General features: G+C 48.2%; 1 protein-coding gene across 1 annotated transcript; it reads left to right on the forward strand.

The window, feature by feature from the left end:
• Nucleotides 1-1,774: 1,774 nt before the first annotated feature.
• FGF17 (fibroblast growth factor 17) lies at nt 1,775-19,226 on the forward strand. The gene is made up of 5 exons (XM_007066326.3): nt 1,775-1,935; nt 2,086-2,122; nt 10,532-10,709; nt 16,043-16,149; nt 16,755-19,226. Exons 1-5 carry the CDS (start codon nt 1,901-1,903, stop codon nt 17,049-17,051), a joined length of 654 nt encoding a protein of 217 aa, XP_007066388.1. The 5' UTR covers nt 1,775-1,900; the 3' UTR covers nt 17,052-19,226.
• Nucleotides 19,227-21,106: the final 1,880 nt, after the last annotated feature.

A 21,106-nucleotide genomic window follows, 5' to 3' on the forward strand; every position in this document is an offset into this window, starting at 1 on the left:
TGGGCCCCTTTCAGCACTGCCCAAGTGTGCAAAACCCCAGACCAGCACCTGGGCTCAGTAGCGAGGGCAGGGAGCATTTAGAGGGAGACAACCGAATTCCAGTGGCAGAGGGCCTGGGCAGGCGCTGGCTTGGTTTCCCAGATTGTCCCCCCTTCCGCTATGATCTCTGCTTCCAGAACGCGCCGCTTACACCAGCCATGCAATAACAGCTCAGTGCCTCCACCCCTCGCCTCCACTTTCCAGGGGAGCGGAGAGTGTCTGTGGCCGGGGGCTGAGCGGGGGCAGCAAGGACTCCCAGGGAGGGAGTGTGGAGAGAAGGGAGTACACCTTTCCCTTGCCAGGCGAACACAGTTGCTTGATTCTCAAAATAAATGGCAGGCGGCCACCGAGTTGGACTGGGGCAGTGATACCAAATGGACACACTGTATCAAACCCCATTGCCTCTGGAGAACGCTGCTCCGGACACAGATAAACAAAGTATTGGCTATTGGCCCACATCCGTCTGCTGTCAGCCTCCTCCCCGTGTAGGTTTTTTGCCTGACTTCTACTGAGAGGTACCAGGGCTCCTCTTTGGGCGAGTTCCCAAGGTCACCGGTAGTTGGGAGCATGTTGGGCCACTAGCTAGAGCTGCAAGCTAGCCCATCACCTCCCACTGCACGGAACCAGGGAAGCTGCGACCCCCTCTGCAGTGGGTTTCTAGCCATTCATCTGAGCAAGGGGAGGCACAAACCTCCTGGGGCATCACTACATGCAGGCTGGGAGGGGAGTAACTGCGTTCTTTCCCCCCCAAGACATAAGTCACCAGCCACCTGATGCTATTGTATGATGCTGGCCAAAAAGCCCCCCTTGCCCCCAGCTCTCACATGCCGCGCCCCAGCTGAGGTGCTGAACTCCAGCGCTTGTGGCTTTCCTGCGCAGATGCCCCCACGCTGTAAGTTAAAAGCACAGGTAGCCCCTACCACAGGTGCATACCCCTCCTCTGCCAGGTGTGTGCAGCTGGGAGTGGGGGATTGGATGAGTCAATCACCCTCTCGCCACTTCCGTTAATTCAGGTTGGTTTCTCCAACTGGGGGACACAACAAGCCACTCTGCCAAGCTGCCTCCCCCACCCCCTTTCTCCTCCCTCACAGGCTCCTGCTAGGTAAGGTTCCTCCTTCCTTCTCCAGCTGCTGAATGACTTGCAGGGAAGCCAGAAGGGAAGGTTCTGCCCCTGTCTGCAGAGACTCTTCCAAGCTTTCAGGGCTGACACTTGTGAAGGGGCTAGCAATAGCCTGCAAGCAAGTCCCTGCTCCCTCATGTAATCTCTCTGTTGGATCCAAGCTTGGAATTTACTGGAGCCTGAGCCTCTCAAGTGTCTTCTCCTCCCCAGATGGGAGCGCCTTGCCCTGAGCCACCTTCCCATGTAGGAGGAAGCAGCTACCAGGCTGCAGGAGGGATGCAACCCACTGAATAAACTGAGGAAAGCAGCAAGTTTCTATTTTGGGGAAGGGTGGGGTGGGGAGGAAAGGGGAAATGGATGAAACAAACTTGGATGCTGTGAAGGTTCTTCAAGCACAGCCAGGACCCTGGTAAAGATTAAAAAAGAAAGGAAAGAAGACGACGGATGCTTTGCTTCAGCCATCTCCATGCACTGTATCAATTTTTGTTCCGGGCACTTTATGATCGCTTGTGGTCTTAAAGGTGCAAGAAGTGGGGGTGTTTTTTTCTGACACCTCCTTTCCTGCTGTTACTGGGGGGTTTAGACTAAAAAGGAGGGGACACCGCTCCTTAGCTTCACCCCCAGGAATGTGCCAGCTTTAAGAGATCTTTGCAGCTTTGGGAGATTTTGAGAGCGCTCAGCTCAGAGCTGATTTAGTTCATTTTATGTATTTATCTCTTTTTTTCCCTTTTGGCAAGCGACATGCAGCAGTACGTCAGCCTCCAAAACCTTTCCATGTAAGCGCTTTTTTTCTTTCCTCCCAGCTAGTTTTGTTCCAATTATTTGCAACAAGGTTTAATCAATAGTGTATTAGTAGTAGACAGAATAACCCCCAAACAAAACCCTGTGTATTTTTTTCTCTCTCTCTTTTTTGTTTCCAAATACAGATGTTTCCAGCTCTTAATGCTCTCCTGTCAAACCCAGGTACGTATGCAACACACTGTCTGTTTTACTAACCAACCCCCCCCTCAAAATGCAAAAAGTCAGGGTACGGTTTTTTAGATTTACTTGTGGAGTTCTTTCTTTGCAACAAAACCAAAGTGTTTAAAGACACAGGGCTGCAATAGCATTCAAACCCAAAGTGCCCAAAGCTCTTTTGGAAACTAGAGTAATTGCTTTTATTTCCCTGTGGTGCATTGCTTTAATCCTAAAGGTGGCATGTATTGGTTTGCGTTTGGTGCTTGAAAATAAATTGGCTAATGTTGTACTCTTAACCGGAATCAAAATGTTACCTGTGCGTTCTGTTTTGCTAATGCTGACAATACTGATTATTATTATTAAAGTTATTAAACATAGCACAGTTTTAAAAGTTAAGGAGCTCTCTCCTGCAAATACCTATGCACATGGGTGACTTTACTCATATGAGTAAACCTAGGGCTAGATTTTAATCTCAGACCAGCATCGCTCAGGAGTAACTCAGTATCCTACTCAATGGCACTACTCATGTGAGTAAAATTACTTATGTGCATGTTTGAAGGCTCAGGACCAATTGTAGGACTGGATAATCATGGAGGTAACACTAATTATTTTAATTGTTTCAGAAATGAAATTGTGTCTATCTAGGAGTAGGTGTAATAGACAATTAAGGTCAGCGGGATTGCTCCTGTGTGTAACTGCTCACAGGATTGGGCCTTCGCCCCTAGAGAACGGGAACATTGTGCTGTATAGCAGCCCAGTATATTTTGTTAGACTACTGCTCATTGAGGGGAAATGCTCAATTCCAGAAATATACCAAGTTGAGATTTTGGGACCTGAGTCTCCTCTCACACTAGTTTTATACCAGTGTGACTCCATCAGGCCAGATCTGCAGCTGGTGTAAATCAGCACTGACTTCAGTGGAGCTATCCCAATTTACACCAGCTGGGGATCTGTCCCAATCACGTCAGTGGAGTTACTCCTGATTTACACCAGCATGAGTGAGAGCAGAATCAGGCCCGTTGGTTTGAAATCCAAAGTCAGAGCAGCTTGCTGTGGCTTGGGGTTTAACACCCCCTGACTCCCATTCCTTTTAAAGATGCAGCGTCCCTTTTTGTGATCTCAATAAAAGCCAGGGCTATTAAAATGCACTGTTCCATACCAGCACCCTCTCAGCTAGACTCAAAACCGTTTTAACAGGCCAGCCTTGGATTCCTTATAACATGCACTCCGGACCTTTTTAAGGTAAATGCCTTTGAAAACAAGAGGGGAACGGAGGTGCCTTTGATGGGGACAGAAACAACCCCAAAGCCTTGCCAGAAGCGAGACCCTAGACCCTTCCCCACCCCCCCACCCCCCAACACATGCACACACAGAAAGGCTCAGAGATGCAGCCTGTTACGGAACAGAAATTAGCACACTGGTGTTGGGCCTGGTTTTATTGCCCCCTTGGAGGCGGGGGGCTCATTTGATGGTGCTGTGAAAGGTGGTGCGGAGCTTTCCCTTGAACTGCTTGCCTTGCTCCCACTGAGGGTGTACGGCAGGCGGGGGGGCAAGCTGGCAAAGGCCAGAGCCATGCTTGAGCTCCTGTGTGATGAGCAGCTGTCTCTGGGACGGCTGATCAACAGTTCCTTTGGCAGCAGCAAGGGGTCGATCCCCCCCAGCGGCCACACTAAAGACCTGTGAAGATTCCACATAGATAATGTTTGCTGTGATCTTTGCTAGACCCTCTCTGTCCTCCTTTGTGAGGGAGGTGGCGGGGGGGGGGGGAGAGAAGAGAGAGAGAGAGGTTTTGCCCTGTGATCTGAAATGAGCGGAGGCTGCTGAATGCTGAAGGAAAAGGTGGGAAAGATCACTCAAGGGGAGAATGAAGCAAAGCCAAAAAAAAAAAAAAAAAAAGGCAAGAGGCTTTTGGATGAACTAAAAGGAGCAGCTCCAGGAACTCATGGAAAGGGGATTTCTACCTGGCTTATCAGCTCCTCCTGCATTCATGCCTCCCCCAGAGGAACGCACAAGTCCCCCATTGTCAGGGTTCACAGGTCCAGCATGATGCTATGAGTCCTGATGGATGGGGACAGACAGCTGCAGGGCTAGGAAGGGTTCCCATTGAGCTCAGTTGTGTTGAGACCCAGCTGAATTGAGGCAGGGAGCAGGGGGTGGGGGGAGAGAGCCCTGCTCCAGAAGCCAGTCTGAGTCAAAAGGAGACAATTGCCCTCTTTGCCAAAGTGTCTGGTCCTGCGAGGTGCTGAGTGCCTGGGACCCCCATAGAAGTGTACAGTATCTGTGAGTGCTCAGAGCCTGGGCAGGTCTAGACCATTCACCTGATCACGGATGTGCAACACCAAACTCTTCAGAAGTGACTCAAGGTGCCCTGCTTGGGAAACCTTAAAGGCTCCTGATTTCCAGACAGTGCTGAGCACCCACCGTCTGAAAATCAGGGCCCTTTAAAGTGTCTCACGTTGCGCACCAAAAAATGCAGGCACCCAAAATCACTAGTCACTTCTTAGACTCTCCTGCTCTCATCCTACATAGGGCTCGTCGGGCCACCCTCGTTCATGCTGGTGAGCACTCGCACAAGTACTCTTGATCATCGGGGGGCTGCATGCACAAGTATGAGTTAGCGTTGTACAATCAAGTCTATTGTGAATGTCCTGCCTTTAGCGCCTCACCATAAATATAAGTGTCACACTTTATAAACAATTTCTGAATTGACCCTTAAAGGATTAATACATGATTAATAGCTGTTACGAGCATGGTGCCAGGTATCAGTGCTGTAGGCTGCTCAGGTTTATAAGCACACCAGTAGAAGGTGTTGTAGATGGTTATAACCATGGCTTACAAGCAAGCCGTCAGCCTGTTGGACTCTGAAAAAACCATTTATTAAAGCATCTATTAACCCTTTATTAACTATTTATAACTAGAACCTTGCTAGAAAGTGTGACCATAATATAAAATAATAGAGGATAGCTCCCACTTATGGCCAGATTTGCAAAACTGCTAAGCACGAGACATGCTGAGTCCTCTGGAAAATCTAACCACCTATTTAGGTGCCTTAAGGGATGCTGAGCTTTTTGGAAAACCTGGGCCTGATGGTGCGTTCCGAGCCTGTCTGAAAAATCTGGTAATAATGTCACCAGTAGGTATATGAAACACCCTACTGTGCAGAAGCTATTAATACAGGGAGATCCAATCTGTGTTTAAGTTACCAGTTTTTATTATTATTTATTATGTGTACTACTGTGGGAGACCTGGTCACAAACCAGAACCCCACTGCTGCCTTTCCTTTTACAGCAAGAAGTTCTGAGCCAATCCAGTGGCCCACGTTACTGCTCCGTGAAGGTTCAGATGAGCTGAAGTTGGTGCTGTAGATAATCTCTGACCAGCACTCAGATTCCCAGAGAAATATGGGGCAGATTAAAGTGGTCCATAGACAGGGCCTGATCCTGCTTCACCTGAAGTCAATGGCAAAATGTTGAGTGGGAACAGGGTAGCAATAGGCATTTAAGATCTCAGTTCTGCTATGGTAATAGCTGGGTGAAATCCTGGCCCCACTGAAGTCAACTGGGGTAAATCACTGGTGTTCCCCTGAAGGCAATGAAGAAACTTTACACAGCTGAGGTTGAATTTACCTATGTGTCATGCACAAGCTAAAGATCTACATTCTAGCTGAGATTTTTAAAGATGGCTAAGAGATTTGGACGACAGCTGTTTCAAAAATCCAAGTCTTTCAACATTTTTTTCCTAATTTTCTCACAGAAATATTTTGGGTTTTCCAACAACAACAAAAGAATTTTTCCAGCTTTCGATGACCAGCGTTGGTAAATTTTTTCCGCTGTTGGTAAGAAGTTCAGGTTTTGAAAACTCTATTTATGCTGCAACCAAAAACAAAAGAAAAAAAAAAGATATTCTAAACATTTTTTTACCAAAAACTGAATATTTTTACAAAAGAATATTTTCCAGGTTCCATGTTTTAAAATGAAAAACTCAGTCATTTTGACCAAACTAACAAACATTTGTATTTTGGTCAAAAAGCTGTTCCTTGTCTCCCCCACCCCATCTGTCCCCCCGGCCAAAAAAGTTTAAATTTAAAAAATTTGACCACCCGAATTGCATGTCCAAATCTCTTAAGGAGCTTTGAAAATCTCAGTCTTAGCTCTTAAAAACAGGGCTTCCTACTCCACTTGCATAGAGATTAAATGAAGCCTTCTCATACCAATAAAATGCATAGTTAAAGACATTGATTGAAGTTTAACTGCTCCGTGATAGCTCTGTATCGTCATAGGGATTGAGGATTATCAGCATTGTAGTCAACCAGCATGTCTGTAGTAATTAGCTGGTATTTACCATACAATAACTCTTCTGTTGGGGAGCGTGTGTTTCTGCTAGGGCATTAACATAAGTCACAAAGCCTGCTTGGGTACAATACACACTTTATTTAGCAGCCTTTCGCAGTGCGCTGAACCTCTCCAGGCTGATTCTGCTGTCAGTTACACTGGTGTAAATCAGGAGTAATGCCACTGAAGTTAATGGAGTTATGCCAGTGTAAGTCTGAAAGGCTGAGCTCTAAATTCTGCTCTCACATCAGAATCTATAGTAGCTCCTGGCCAGTGGGGAGCAGAATGTGGCCCTCTCCTTTTAGTGTATCTTTGAGGAGGAGAGGGGGGAATTTGGTCAATATGCTTTGACACGCATGCATGTTAGGAGAATTGTAGCCAGAGCAGCACATAATGTTTGTACGTAGATCCACAAACACATCAGTCTTCTCTGGTTTCCTGCATTGATAGAAAAATTTAGTTTATTGTCATGTTTGCTAAAGTTTAGGAAACTTTCAAGGCAATTCAGGCCTGGTTTGGAGCAAACTTGGGCCGGTGTATGGCATTGAGTTGATCCTGTCTGAAACAAGCAGCCAGCCTCCTGTTATTTTAACAGGAGACCAATGGTTTGGACCCAAGTTTCACATTGAGCTTTGTGGTCCTGACGCTGAAAGCAAAATTTGGGGCAGGGAACTTCACCCAGATTGAAAGCAAAGGGAACCGTTCTCCCAAACCCCAGTGAAATGAAGTCTCAGAGCCCTACGTGGTTGTAGTCATGCCCTCTGTGTTATGGTTATAGAAGATGCACTGTGTTGCTGATTCGGTAACACAATGTCTAGTTGCTCCTCACACATACATGGAGCTTCCAGCTCTGAGCCCCCACTGCGGGTTCAACACTTGAGTTCATTTACACAGACCAGAGCAGGATTCGGCCCATCGTTAGCTGAGTCAAAGAGTAGAACGACCTTCCCAAGAGTAACCTCCCATTTGCTACTGGTGAGCCACTGTGTATTAGGAACCACATTCAGTTCTCAGTTCCACTCAGCCTGTTTCATGGCTGGCAGCAAAGGGTGGAAGCTGAAGGGTGGGGGGGAAGGAGGGGGTTACTGTTTAGGTATTTTACCACACTGTGATTTGAAGGGGCTGGCTAAGAAAGAGCCCCCTCCCCCTACACACGAGGGAGAGCCTGGCTTGCTCAAGGTGGTGTATGTTTTGTTGTTAGCCTGGGTTTTGAAGCCTTGATGTTCTTTAGTATTTCTGTCCCTCCCAGCCGGTGGTTCTTGTGCACGATTGTATGACAGGATTGCTTACCATGGTGGGGGCAGGACTCAGGGCCCTGGGGCTCACTTACGGTTTATGTCTTATGTCCTAAAAGCTCATGCTTCAGGGTTTCAGCCAGCTGCCTCAGGGGTCAGGAAGGGATTCCCCCCTCCCCCCAGTGCTTTCTGGGTTTTTTTTTTGTTAATCTCCTTCCTCTGTAGCATCAGGGATGGCCACAGCTGGAGGTGGGACACTGGACAGGGAGGACCAGGGCTCTGAGGTGGCACCGAGCATTCTCTCTCCCAGGTGCTTGGCTGCCTGGTTCTTACTCACGTGCTCACTGATGGCCAGATGTGGGGTCCGGAAGGAAGATTGGCAGTGACCTCGGGCAGGGGCGCCTGCCTTCCTCCGCAGCATGTGGATGCGGGTCCCTTGTCAGCGTTATCTGGTCTCTTTCACTTAACCATTTCCCTGCCTCGGACACTGGTGCATCTCAGTCCCTCCTGTTCTCTGCCTGTGGCACATCACAGTCTAGTCTCGTGTGGGCTGTCATACTTTGGCTGCGTTTCAGTTGTTGGGTTTAGTGTGCAGGTGCTGGTGGCCTGTGATATACAGGAAGTCAAACTAGATAATCTTGTGGTCTCTTCTGGCCTTGAACTCTAAGACCCTAGGTCATCAGTGGATCAAACAACGGGCAGTAAGACTACTGGTGCTTCGCTCTCTGAGACTCTGATGTAACATCTGCTTCGGGATCCGGGGGCGGCCGAGAGGCGCTGGGGATCCGGAGGGCGGCCGAGAGGCGCTGGGGATCCGGAGCCTAGGGCCAGCAGTGAAGTTCTGGTTTGCCCTTCGCGTCTGGCATGAGTGTTGGCACCTGTCAGCAACAGTGGTGGTGCCAGCGCATCCGCAGGCCCCTCTAATTCAGGTTTGGCCAACGTGGATCAGAAGTGCTGGCCATAGACTTTGAGTGCTACCGCTGACTTGCCATTCGCTGATTTGCAGCCCCGTTTTCTTGTATTTTTCAATGCTGAGGATGAGCCTGGCTCCCAGCAAGGGTCCTGAGGCACCCAGAGAAATGTGTGAGACATGCAGCAGCAGGCTGTGTGTGCTGATAGCACAGTGAGGTTGCGGAAATAGCTGGCGTTCTCTGTGACAAACGCCTGCAGTTTGCGTGGGCATAATCTTCCAGGAAGACCCTCAAATACACATTACTCCCGGGTCTTTGCTGTCAGGGCCCCTGGCAACACAACAGGGACAGGACAACCCAATCCTTTATTTTATGATCACAGTCATGGGGGCGCAGGGGACTCATTCTTTGGGAAGAATTTGGCTTCTTTCCTATGGTCTGTATTTTGCTCTTGTTCTGTTGTTACTAACGACAATGAGAGGCGGAGGAGGGAGGGAGACACCTTTACTACTTCATCTGTTCTACTTTCTCCCGAGCTGCGCTAACAAGTCCTGGGTTTGAAGAATCACATTCACAAGGTGGCCAGATGCCAGGACGATGGGCACGGAATAGATAGAGACTTAGATTGGAAGCTCTTTAGGGCAGGGATTGTCTTTTTGTTCAGTGTTTGTACAGCACCTAGCACAATGGGGTCCTGCTCCAGGACTAGGGTTCCTACGTGCTCCAATAATACAAGTAAATAAAATAAATAAATAAATAATAATAGAGTGTTATAGTGGACATATGGATGATGGTTATTTATGGTAGATGGAAGGTTTATATTAGAGTATTATACTGGAGAAATGGATGATGGTTATATATGGAAGATAGAAGGTTATATTTGATAAGCAATTTATATCTGATAGAGAGTAATATTACACATAACATATGGAGAGACTGCCAAACCAGTAGAGAGAGGGTTATAGTGGATGGATGGATATATTTCTATAGACACAGAGAGAGAATCATCTTCCCTTTAGCAATCAATTTCGCTGTCCCGGAGGAGTAGGACTTTGTGGGTGATAGGGCACAGGAGCCCATGACTCATAACGATCCCAAGTAACAAAGAAATAAGAGAAACAAGTGGAATTGTTTCTCAACAGGACGGGTCTCCGAGTTTCCAGGAGATGTGGGTGGGTCTTGGTTAGGGAGGTATGTTGTTAGAGAAAAGCACGAGATTAACCCTTCTTAGAAGGTAGCCACCTGCGTACCCCAGAAAAGCAGCAGTGCAAGCTTTTACACACACCCAGCCTCTCACCCCTTGACCCACCCACCCATGCAGCCTCTCACCCCTTGATCTAGCACCTCTACTAGTCTGAGGGGAGCTGGGTCTCCAAGCCCCATTCAGTCCTCTGTTTAGCCTGCCAGCTAGTTCCATCTGTGGTGGCCGTTGTTATGGGCACTGGACGCAGACTCATCTCACATAGGTCAGCTAACAGCCATTAGGCGGCAATGGCTTTGGGTCACTGTCTATATGGAATGGAGCCAAACCAGAGGTGAAAGGCTCTGTATCCCATCTCTGCCCCGCAGGCTGTCCTGGAATCTAAAATGCATACACAAGTTTGCATGGAATGCTATGAAACTGCATGGGGACTCTGGCCTCGGGTGCCTCTAATTTCAAGCTAGGTCCCATCATGTATGTGACCTCCTCTCCAGAGTACCAAAGTCCATCCCCTGTCATCTATGTGGTCTCCTGACCAGGATGTCCCTTTGTTGGTTCCTGACTATATCCCAGCCACCTCCTTGGCATACTCCTCAGGGTCCCAGACCCCATCCCACCACCCTGCGTGAGCTCTCCTGCCCAGGATGGCCCAGTGATGGCTCCCAACTCCATATCCTCGCCATGTCTGTGGGGCTGTCCAAAACAAATTGATTTTATTTTTCCCTTTGTAAACAAAGGGGGAGAATCAACCGTCTCCTAATTTTAACCAGTACGTGAGGGACCAGGGCGCCATGACAGACCAGCTGAGCCGAAGGCAGATCAGGGAGTACCAGCTGTACAGCCGGACCAGTGGCAAGCATGTCCAGGTGAACGGCAAAAGGATCACCGCCACAGCAGAGGATGGCAACAAATTCGGTAAGAAGTTGGAGATGCCCCCATCCCACCAGAGCACATGGCCAGATCTCAGCCATCTGTGATGGAAAGAGACTGGCTGGTAGGGAATGCACTTTAATTCTAAGCGATTATCACGTGGCTGTATCAGCCACATCTGGAAATGGTTGTCAGCCCTGCAGAGATTCTACATCTGGAACCTGGTCAGAGAGGCCAGTGCCAACACAGGGATGAGTCACACTGCTTGGGTTAGATTGTGAACTCCTTGGGGCAGGGACCACCTCTTTGTTCTGTCTCTGTGCGGCACCTAGACAACGGGGCTTTGACCCATATCTGGGGCTCCTAGGTGCTATCACAGTGGGGTCTATACACCTGGGTTCTATTACCAGCTCAAGGAAGGGAGTGGGATTTAATGTTTAGAGCAGGTTGGGTTGGGCTGGGTATTGGAACTGTTCCCAGTTCGGGGAGGGAATGAGACCTAGTGTCTAGAACAGGGATGCCTAAGTCATGACTCCCAGGTTTTGTTCCTACCATTGCCAGTGAATCACTGTGCCACATCCCTGCTCCATGCCTCAGCTTCTCTGTCTGTAAAACGGGGATAATGGTACTGCCTCCGTCCCTGTGGAGCACTTTGAGACACTTGACTGAGACAGATAACTAGCATCCCTGGTACGGGGTAAGAAGGGTCACAAGGGTTGCTTTCGTATATGTCCCCAAGGAAGAGACAGAGACCAGGAGACCTTCCAGTTTCATAGCCACAGCTTCACTTGCAACGCAACCAGCTGAACACTGGTATGTATTAGAAACCGAAAAACGACTTCCTGGCAATTGAGAATATCCAGGAACCTGTGGCCAGCATTTCAAAAGGTATTCTGGTCTAATATACAAAACAGGCTTGCTAAAGCCACTCCAGTCCATCCCTAGCATGTTTGGGACTGAATCTCTGGGTGAAATCTTGACCCCATTGTATTCAAAAGTCCCTTTGACTTGAGGATTCCATCACTCATGTGAGAATCCAGCAAAATGTATGGATTGTTGAGATATTTCCACAAAGGGAAATGTAAACTTGTAAAGGCAAAGTCCTGACTATCATCAGAGACTGTGATGCTTCAAACGTACAATGACTTGTTACGGTAACAATCCAGCACTACTTTAGGGACAATAGTCCCAGATTCTCCTAGGGAGAAGTTACATGCAACTCCTGTTCAATTTATATTCTGATCAGGTTATTTGGGGGTTAAACCTAAATCTGATCTGAAAGTCATGGCTCTGAGATCTTGTTTTGTTTAGACTTCAGTTATGCACATGCAGGCAACTGGAAGATTAATACATTGTCTTCAACTACCAGGTTAAATCAAAGAGAAAAGCTTTAACTGGATTTAAAATCCACCTAGGTCCTGCTCCCTTCCACTTCAGTGGGAGCAGGAATCAGACCATATTGATAGTCTGTTAGAATACAAAATAGGATGGTTACAGTTTGTTCTGGACATGAAATGAAGATTTAAAGATTCAGTGTTACAAAAAGTACCGAGGAGGTCCATTTGTTTTGGGTTTTTTTAAATTATTTTAAGGATTGATAGAGATATTAATGGTTTTCAAAGGATGGTTTTTCAAAAGCCAACAGATAAAAAGAACATTCCAAAGCATAATGATTAAAACTTATCCCAGAGGGGGGAATTCTTCGGTTTATTGAAGAACTGTTCAAAATCAGTTAAGCACGACAATAAGGCTTGATCAAAAAGCTGGTGGCAGGACAGCTGTAGCCAAATTAAGGAGAGGTGCTAAAAACTTAATTGTTCCATTTGATTGAAACGGTCTCATAAACACCCTGCATGCAGCAGATAAGAGAATTTGCAAAGAAACCTTGGTGTGAGCTTCCGATGGATCGCTCCATGTGCCAATTTCTGCACTTGCTTAGGAATCAGTCCAGCTCCCGTTAAAGCCAGTGGCCCATTAGCTCCCCTGGGAGCTGGATTGTGGTCTTTATACCTGGAGCCAACCCCACTTAAGTCAAGGGAGTTTCATCCATGTAACTGAGAGCAGGATTCAGTTCATAACTCCCCATCATCCAAGCAAAACTATGGCTTTCCTAATTTGCTTGATTTACCAGCTGTAACAGACAGTCTAGTGGTCGGAGGCGGGCATAACTGCGTTAGAATTAGATTCTTACTGCGTTAGAATTAGATTCTGTTACTCATCCAAGTGTGGATAGAGGCTTTTCCTTAGGGGTTGTAACCAGAGACTGGCTAATGGCGCAAACATTTAGATTGGGATTTTGACCCCTCGTAAGGGCAAGGGTGTTCGGAGGGGGGATTAGGGTTAGGGGCCCATCAGTAATTGGAACAAATAGTGTATTGGTCATAGGGACATAGGACAGGAAGGGATTTTGTGGGTCATCACATGCCATTCCATCGTATAATCCGATTCATAAATGTACCAAGCTCCATCCCAGTTAGGTTCCTGGCCCTGACTACTCCTGTTGGAGGGCTGGTCCAGAACCTCACTCCTCTGATTAGAAACCTGCTAATTTCCAGTCTGAATTTATTTGTGGACATGGGTTGTTCTGCCCATGTGGATTTTACCTGGGAAGGGGGATGAAAGCCAAGGAGCCTGAATACAAAACCGGCGGGTCCCAAAACCTGAGAGATCTAGTTGTTTTATCACTGTAACTGGCCCATGTGCACTGTACTGCGTCTCTCTAAGTATACAGTTCACATCACTGTAACCCTGCCACAGATACCCAGAGAAAAAGGCACCTGCAAAGGCAAGCAGCACAACTGAGTTTTTATGGCTAGGGACAATAGTCTGAGGTTTTCTCAGGCTGAAATTCACCCCTCCGCAGAGGGCCTAACCCAGAAACTATGCACCACTCGAGTCCAACTTAAGCCCCTTTTCGAGGGCTTCAGTGCAGGGTGCCCACCCCTCAAGCATTTGTCAATAGTCACCCCCAAAGGGTTCAAAAATTAAAAAGCATTCCAAATTTTGGAGGGTGGTGTTTCTCGGGTCCTATAAAAATCATGAGATTGGCTTAAAAATCATTGGTGGGGGGTGTTAATTACTATATTTGGGGTTCTTGTTATTTGCCACCTGGTTTCTGAGCCTTTAGGATACACACAGGTCATGTTTTCAAGCTTTTCCCTATAGCCAGGAGGGCTAGAATTTTTTTTTTTAAATGAAAGCTGAGAGTCTCATCTTGCTAGAGTTAGTCCTTGTACCGCGCCTGGCACAATAGGGTCCTGCTCCATGACAGGGGCTCCTAAGCACAACAGTAATACTGCTACTAAGTGGTACATAGGCATTATTCTGGTCCTCTGCACAGGGCTGAATTTCAACCTAGAACAGCATTATATTTTGCAGAAGCTGAAGCCCTCCTGCAGTAAGTTACACTTGCTCACAGGCTATTTTGCTACTGGAATCTGCTATTCCCCATTGCTCTGGCATTAGGCTTTAGGAATTGTCACGTGTTAAAGAATCCCAGAGATGCCCCTGAATTTTCTTAATAAAAATACTTAATTTCTATTAAAAAAAGAAAGGCTATTCTAAACAGCTTAGACGGTTAAAATAGCTCAACTCACCAGCTTCCAGGTACTCCTGCCTTGCACTTTCTAGATCTTTCTCCAGATTAATTAAACAAACACAGATGCAGGCTATAGTTAATTAAACACAGGTGCAGGCTAGATCCTTGGTTGCAACGATGTAGGTATTTCTGTCTGTTCACAGAGGGTTGGAGTCAATAGGAACACATCAGACCCCAGGTGTTCTAATTAAAGAATGTGGAATGGACGCTCAGACAATTAACCCTTGACTGACTGGTCAAAAGTCTAACACAGCAAAACACACACAGTATGCAATGGTAATAATACTGTGCATAGTCCCATGCTTTGTGCAGCTTTAACCTTTTCTTTCCTGTGTGTTTTGATGACACTGAATACTGGCAGTGGCCATTTTTCATCACCTGCCCACGTGAAGGGTTTGTTCATTGTCACCCGGGACAGAGGCAGAATTACTTAATTGTAATATAATTACTATTACTTCTGGCCTTGCCCCTAACAGCTTACACTGTAACACACAATGGGTGGGAGGGGAAACAGAGAAAGAAGTTACTCGCCTGCAGACACGCACTTGGGCCAGGAGTTGACCCTATGTCCCCAACTCCTAAGCCAATATCTTAGCTACAAGAAAAGGAGGACTTGTGGCACCTTAGAGACTAACCAATTTATTTGAGCATAAGCTTTTGTGAGCTACAGCATCCGATGAAGTGAGCTGTAGCTCAGGAAAGCTTATGCTCAAATAAATTGGTTAGTCTCTAAGGTGCCACAAGTCCTCCTGTTCTCTCTACGGATACAGACTAACACGGCTGCTTCTCTGAAACCTATCTTAGCTACTAGACTGTGCTGCTGTTTGTAAATAGATGCCTCCTTTATTTCCTGATTTGATCAAAGCAGCAGCCCTGGCTTTCACCCTGTCCTCATAGATCCCTGAGGTAAGTGGGCAAGTTATCTGTGCTAGGTATGTGCTTCCCTTTTCTTCTCGGATGAAAGGGGCAGTGGATTGCTAGAGATGTAAGAACAAGAACTGCAAACCAGAGGCTTGGACACTCCAGCCATCCCCTCTGGCAGCTTTCCTGCTGGGTTACTGTCTAACTCCGATTTCTGAATCATGGTCCTGTTAGCCGCAGAGTGGAAAGCACCATGTACTGGGACAATTCAATGAGATGTGTCCCCACAGCCCCCCTCTGAGGCTGGGCACTGCTGTTATCCCCCTGGTACAATGGGGACCTGAGGCACACAGAGAGTGAGGGTGTGCCTACACTTCGACACTAATCTCCAGCTCGAGGAGACCAATGCACACTAGCTCTGATGGAGCAAACATGCTAAAAACAGAGCGTAACCGCAGAAGCATGAGCAGCTAGCCACCCCAGCCCACATGCCTGTTGTTTGGGAGGAGTGCATACACAGGGCAGTTAGCAGCTACACTTTATTGTTAGCACGCATGACTGGGTCCCTCTTCTTGAGCTGGGAATCCTACATCCAAGTGTAGATGTGCCCTGTGTATCTTGCCCAAGGTCACCTGGGGAGTTCGTGGTATAGCAGGGAAGTACTAGCCAGGTGCCCTAACCACTGGGTTGTCTGTCCCCTAGAGCCGAGATAATGTAACCGCTGGTAGTGCGGTCTGTGTGTGCTGTTTGGGCATTTGTTTTTAATACACTCCCTATGCTCTTCTGGATCTCTGCATGGGCCTGAGTGCGCACACTGACCCCCGGGCACGCAGACTGGCCGGCACTCACTCTAGCATCGGTGGAAGGAGTTTGGTTTGGTTTGTTTTTCTCCCTCTCTTTCTTTCTCTCATCCTTGCAGCAAAGCTGATTGTGGAGACGGACACCTTTGGGAGCCGTGTGCGCATCAAGGGAGCCGAGAGCGAGAAATACATCTGCATGAGCAAGAGGGGGAAGCTCATTGGAAAAGTGAGTCACAGCCAGGGAAGGTGGGACAAGAAGCAATGGGCTTAATCTGCAGCAGGGGAGATTTAGGTTAGATATTAGGAAAAACTTTCTAACCCAAGGGTAGTTAAGCTCTGGAACTACCAAGGGAGATTGTGGAATCCCTGTCATTGGAGGCTTTTAACAGCAGGTCAGAGGGATGGTCTAGGTTTGCTTGGTCCTGCCTCAGACAGGGGGCCGGACTGGATGACCTCTCAAGGTCCCTGCCAGCCCTATGATTCTATGAATCTGGCATGTCTTGATCCAGTTCCCACCCCCTCGATTAGCATTATACAGCCCCCTTGCTGGGAGCCCCAGAACAGCAGCCAAGGACTGAATGGGACAGAGAGACTGGACTCCCTTCCTACCCCTGAGTGGTGGGGTTCCCTGCCTGGCAAGAGCCTGGGAAGCCTGCCCGGCTTCCATGAGGTCTGGCAACCTCCATTGGCACTAGATCCTCCCAGGCCTTGATTCTGCTCCCACCGAAGTCCAGTGGCAACACCAGTGGCCCAGGATCAGACCCAGCCGAACAACACTTAACCCTTTCCCTGCTGGATTAACCCACTCTCTCCCCCCTTCCTTCCCTCCAGCCCAATGGCAAGAGCAAAGACTGCATCTTCACTGAGATTGTTCTGGAGAACAACTACACAGCCTTCCAGAATGCCCGCCATGAGGGCTGGTACATGGCCTTCACGCGCAAGGGCCGCCCTCGGAAAGCCACCAAGAGCCGCCAGAACCAGCGGGAGGCTCACTTCATCAAGCGCCTCTACCGCGGCCAGCTGCCCTTCCCCAACAACGCCGAGCGGCAGAAGCAGTTTGAGTTTGTGGGGTCCTCCTCCCCCACGCGCCGGACGAAGCGCACCCGCACCCCGCGGCCCCGCACGTAGGGCCCTGCGCTTTGTCTAGTGCTGCTGACCCCTGCTGTGCGGAGGGCCGGGCCGTCTGCCCTCCCCGCCCACAGACCCAGGCTGCTGCCCCATGCTGTATGTAGGGCCGTGCCGTCTGCCTCCCCGCACACAGATCCACTCTGCTGCCCCATTCCGTACCTAGGACTGTGTGTCACTTGCACGCCCTGTGCCCACCACTGTCCCATGCTGCACGTTGCCGTGTGTCCTGCTCTCCAAACACACCCATTGCCCCAGGCTGTACATAGGACTGTGCCCCCCCCGCACCCTGCCACTCCCCATATTTTATTTTACAAAGATGCTCTATTTTTATACTTCGATTCTCTTAGGCACAAAGAAATATTAACTCGAGGAGCAAGCGTCAGATGTGGGGGGGTTATTTTTTGTATATAGATGTAGCCCCAGGCAGGATTTCCCTTTGTTCTAGAGCACCCCTGTGCCCACCTCCCCTGTAACGACCCCCAAGATTCAACACCCATTGCTTTGCCTCCTCTTCTGTGCAGCGATCCCTGCTGGGAGGGCAGCAGACAGCAACTGGTTCTGGAGACTTCTTCTGACCCTGTTCTCAGCATCAAAGGTGCTAACTCCACCGTGGCGGCCAAGTTCCTGTGGGACCAATCCTGGCAGCTGGTTGGATTTTTTTATTCTGCTACACGGGCTAAGCTCAAAACTTCTGACTGGTGCGATCTTTTAGACTGTAGGACAGTCTCCCCATGTGGACAAGTGGAATAAGACTGCCGAATGGACTGTAGGGAAGAATCCTGCCTTGGGATAGGGATGAACTAACAGGACTTTTTTCTCCAGTGTGCATGGATGGATCTAGCGAACAGACAGCCGGTACGCAGGAGACTGTCTGCAAGAGTCCCAGGGCCAACAAATCCAAGTGACTTGGAAGCCTGTAGAGCAGCAGAAGGGTTGAGATCATCCCGCCTTCCCAGAGGGGAGGTAGATGTTTGTCTGTCTATGGTACTTAGCTGGCCCCATTACTGTAGCCCCTCACAATCTGTAATATATTTATCCTTGCAACACTCCTGGAAGGCAGGGCAGTGCTATTATCTCCTTTGTACAGAGAGGGAACTGAGACACAGAGAGACTAAGACCTGGTCTATACTTAAAATATAGATTGACCCATCTACGTCACTCAGGGGGATGAAAACATTTGCACCCCCTGAGCTCTGTAGTTAAGCCGATCTAGCCCTCAGCATAGACATGGCTAAGTCGGTGAAAGAATTCTTCCCTCAATCTAGTTGCTGCCGTTTCGGGAGGTGGATTATCTAGATGGAGGGGGAAAATGCACCCTGTGACTGCTGTATAGGCATGCTCACAATGACTTGCCTAAGGGCACCCAGAAAAGTCCGAGAAAGATCAGGGAATTGCGCCTAGGTCTTTAGAGTACTGACTTAGCACACTAACCACTGGGCCATCTTTCCCCTCCTGGGTGGTTATTTCCCAGAGGGAAGAAGGTTCTGGGACTGAGGGGTGGGCGTTCCAGCATGGAAAAGTTGAGCACCACAGTTGCAGAGGCCAGGTCCTAGCACTTGTTTTCAGCTTGTCACAAGCCTCTTTATTTTATTTATTTTATTGTAGGGTTTTGGCTTCCCTTCTTCCCTCAGTCAGGGGCTTTCCTTTTGCTTCAAGAGACCAAATTCCCAACCACACTCCCACTTTGGAGGAGAAATAAAATGAGGAACCCCCGTTTGACTAGCCAGAGAGTGACCTGGCCTAGTGTCTATGATTCCCTATCAGGTAAAGAGAAACCACTTTTAGGTTTTTATAATAGATTCCCATATTTCCTTAAAGAGTCGGCTGCTGTCGGTTTAGGCCTAAACATTTAGACTTTGGGATTTTTTTAAAAAAAACCTGAAATGAATAAAAATTAATGTCTGGGGTGTTTTTTTTTATTTCAAGCACAGCATGTTCTGGGGGCTCGTCTGTATGTTTCTTTTGCGATGTAAGTGTTGCTCTGCTGTACGGGAGACCCAAATGCAGCAGCACCAGAAGGCCGGTCGAGCTGCACTTCCCAAGTTGAGCAAAGTACAAAGCGTTAAATAAACTGCACAAGTGGCAAAAAGCAAATGATTTTCCCTCCCCAGTGATTTCAGGCAGAGTAATCTTTGGTTCTATTTCTAAAGGGCTGTCTACACAACGCAAGCTGCGCACAGGCTAGCGTATTCAAGCTAGCTTTAATCTAGCTAGTATTGGTAACGCTATGAAGTCAGCAGAGCGGGCTGGCAAGTTGCGTATGTACCCAACATCTGCGCCAGGCTCGCCTCCTGCTATCAGAGCTGAAGCCCGCACTGTGCTCTCTTCGCTACTACTGGTACCCACACTAGCTGGACTCAAGCTGGCTCAGTAGGCTGGCCCCTGCATCGCTTTTGCTGTGTAGACAGACCCTAACACAGGCACAGATGTTTGAATTTGTTTAATGCCTTAGAATTGTGGTATTCCAGTGCCACCCCCAGAGTCCGTTGTCCTAGAGGCTGCACAGAGGGATAGCAGGAGACAATCCTTGTGCCAAAGAGCTGAGGGTACAATTTTCAAAAGTGCCTGAGTGACTTGGGAGCCTCCGTCCCATTTTCAAAAGTAACTTAGGCCTTTAGGAGCCTGTGTTGTTTGAAAGTTAATGGGACTGAACAGAAGAACGGCTGAACTGGGTCAAACCAAAGGTCCATCTCGCCCAGTATCCTGTCTTCTGACAGTAGCCAATGGCAAGTGCCTCAGAGGGAATGAACAGAACAGGTAATTATCGAGTGATCTGTCCCCTGTTGTCCATGCTCAGCTTCTGGCAATCAGAGGCTAGGGATACCCCAAGCATGGGGTTGCATCCCTGACCATCTTGGCTAATAGTCATTGACACTGTTAAGTCACTTAGGTGCTTTTGAAAATTTTATCAGCCCAAATAGCCAAATCATATGGGGGGGGGGGGGGGATAAGAGAGGGGGAAACTGAGGTACAGAAAAGTGAAGAGTCTTGCCCAAGGTCGCCCTGCAGGTCAGCGGCAGAGCTGGCAATAGAAGCCAAGATCTCTCTATTCCCACATCTGGTGCTATAGCCACTAGTCCACACTGCCTCTTGAGAAGCTAGAACCTGGTTAACTCTATTCGTTAATCAACGAATCCTATCAGTTTTCCAACACCCCTTCCCCCGTCACTCTCACCCCATTTCTCAGCATGGTTCTATTCCTGGCTCTGTCCGTGTCTTGCTCTGTGACCTTGGGTGAGCATTTACAGGAGAGGTCATTGATTTGAAGTGTCAAGGGTTGGGGGAAATCTTCCATAATATTGAATCCTTACATCAAGACCAAGGCTCTGGTTCTGCTGTCTCTTACACTGGAGCAACTCCACTGACTTCAGGGGGTTGCTTCTGTCTTACACTTGTCTAAGTGAGCACAGAGTCAGGCTGTAAAAGGCTCTTTCTGAGATGCACTAGCTTCTCTGCACTGACTGAGTTTGACTGAGTGGAATTTTCTGGATCATCTTGATGCAGGGACCAGACTGGATGATCACAGCAGTCCCTTAAAGGGCCTTAAAATCCATAATCTTGGGGCACCTTTGCCTGGTTTCCAGAGGTGCTGAGTACCTGCAGCTCCCAGTGAAGTGAATAAAGCCCCCCAATTTAGCTGTCATCAGAAGCTAGTCCCAGCCTTGCAGAAGAGCATTACGCTCTAGCAAGCCGCGCTTGTCAGAAAGAACCACGGAGATTTTTCTACTGCCGCATCCTTGGTTATTTTTATCAGGTTTCCCCTGATGGACCTAGCGTGAGTGACGGGCTGATCACTGAAGTCCCTGGAAAGGCTTCCAAATGGTTTCAACGGGCTCTGGATCAGGCCCCAATTCAGCAAAGCACTTGTAGCTCATGCCTCAAGTTAAGCATGTGCTAAAGTCCCATTGAAGTCGAAGAGACTTCAGCCTCTGCTGCAAATGAAACTTGTGCTTTGCTGTGCACGGACAGTAAAGCCCCAGCTCTCAGATTCATGTGATCACACCATGTTGGGGGTTTTAAGTAAATATCTAACTTTTGTAGCTGTGGATAAAAGC

Source organism: Chelonia mydas, chromosome 26 (assembly GCF_015237465.2).
Source record: "Chelonia mydas isolate rCheMyd1 chromosome 26, rCheMyd1.pri.v2, whole genome shotgun sequence".
Lineage (NCBI taxonomy): Eukaryota > Metazoa > Chordata > Testudines > Cheloniidae > Chelonia > Chelonia mydas.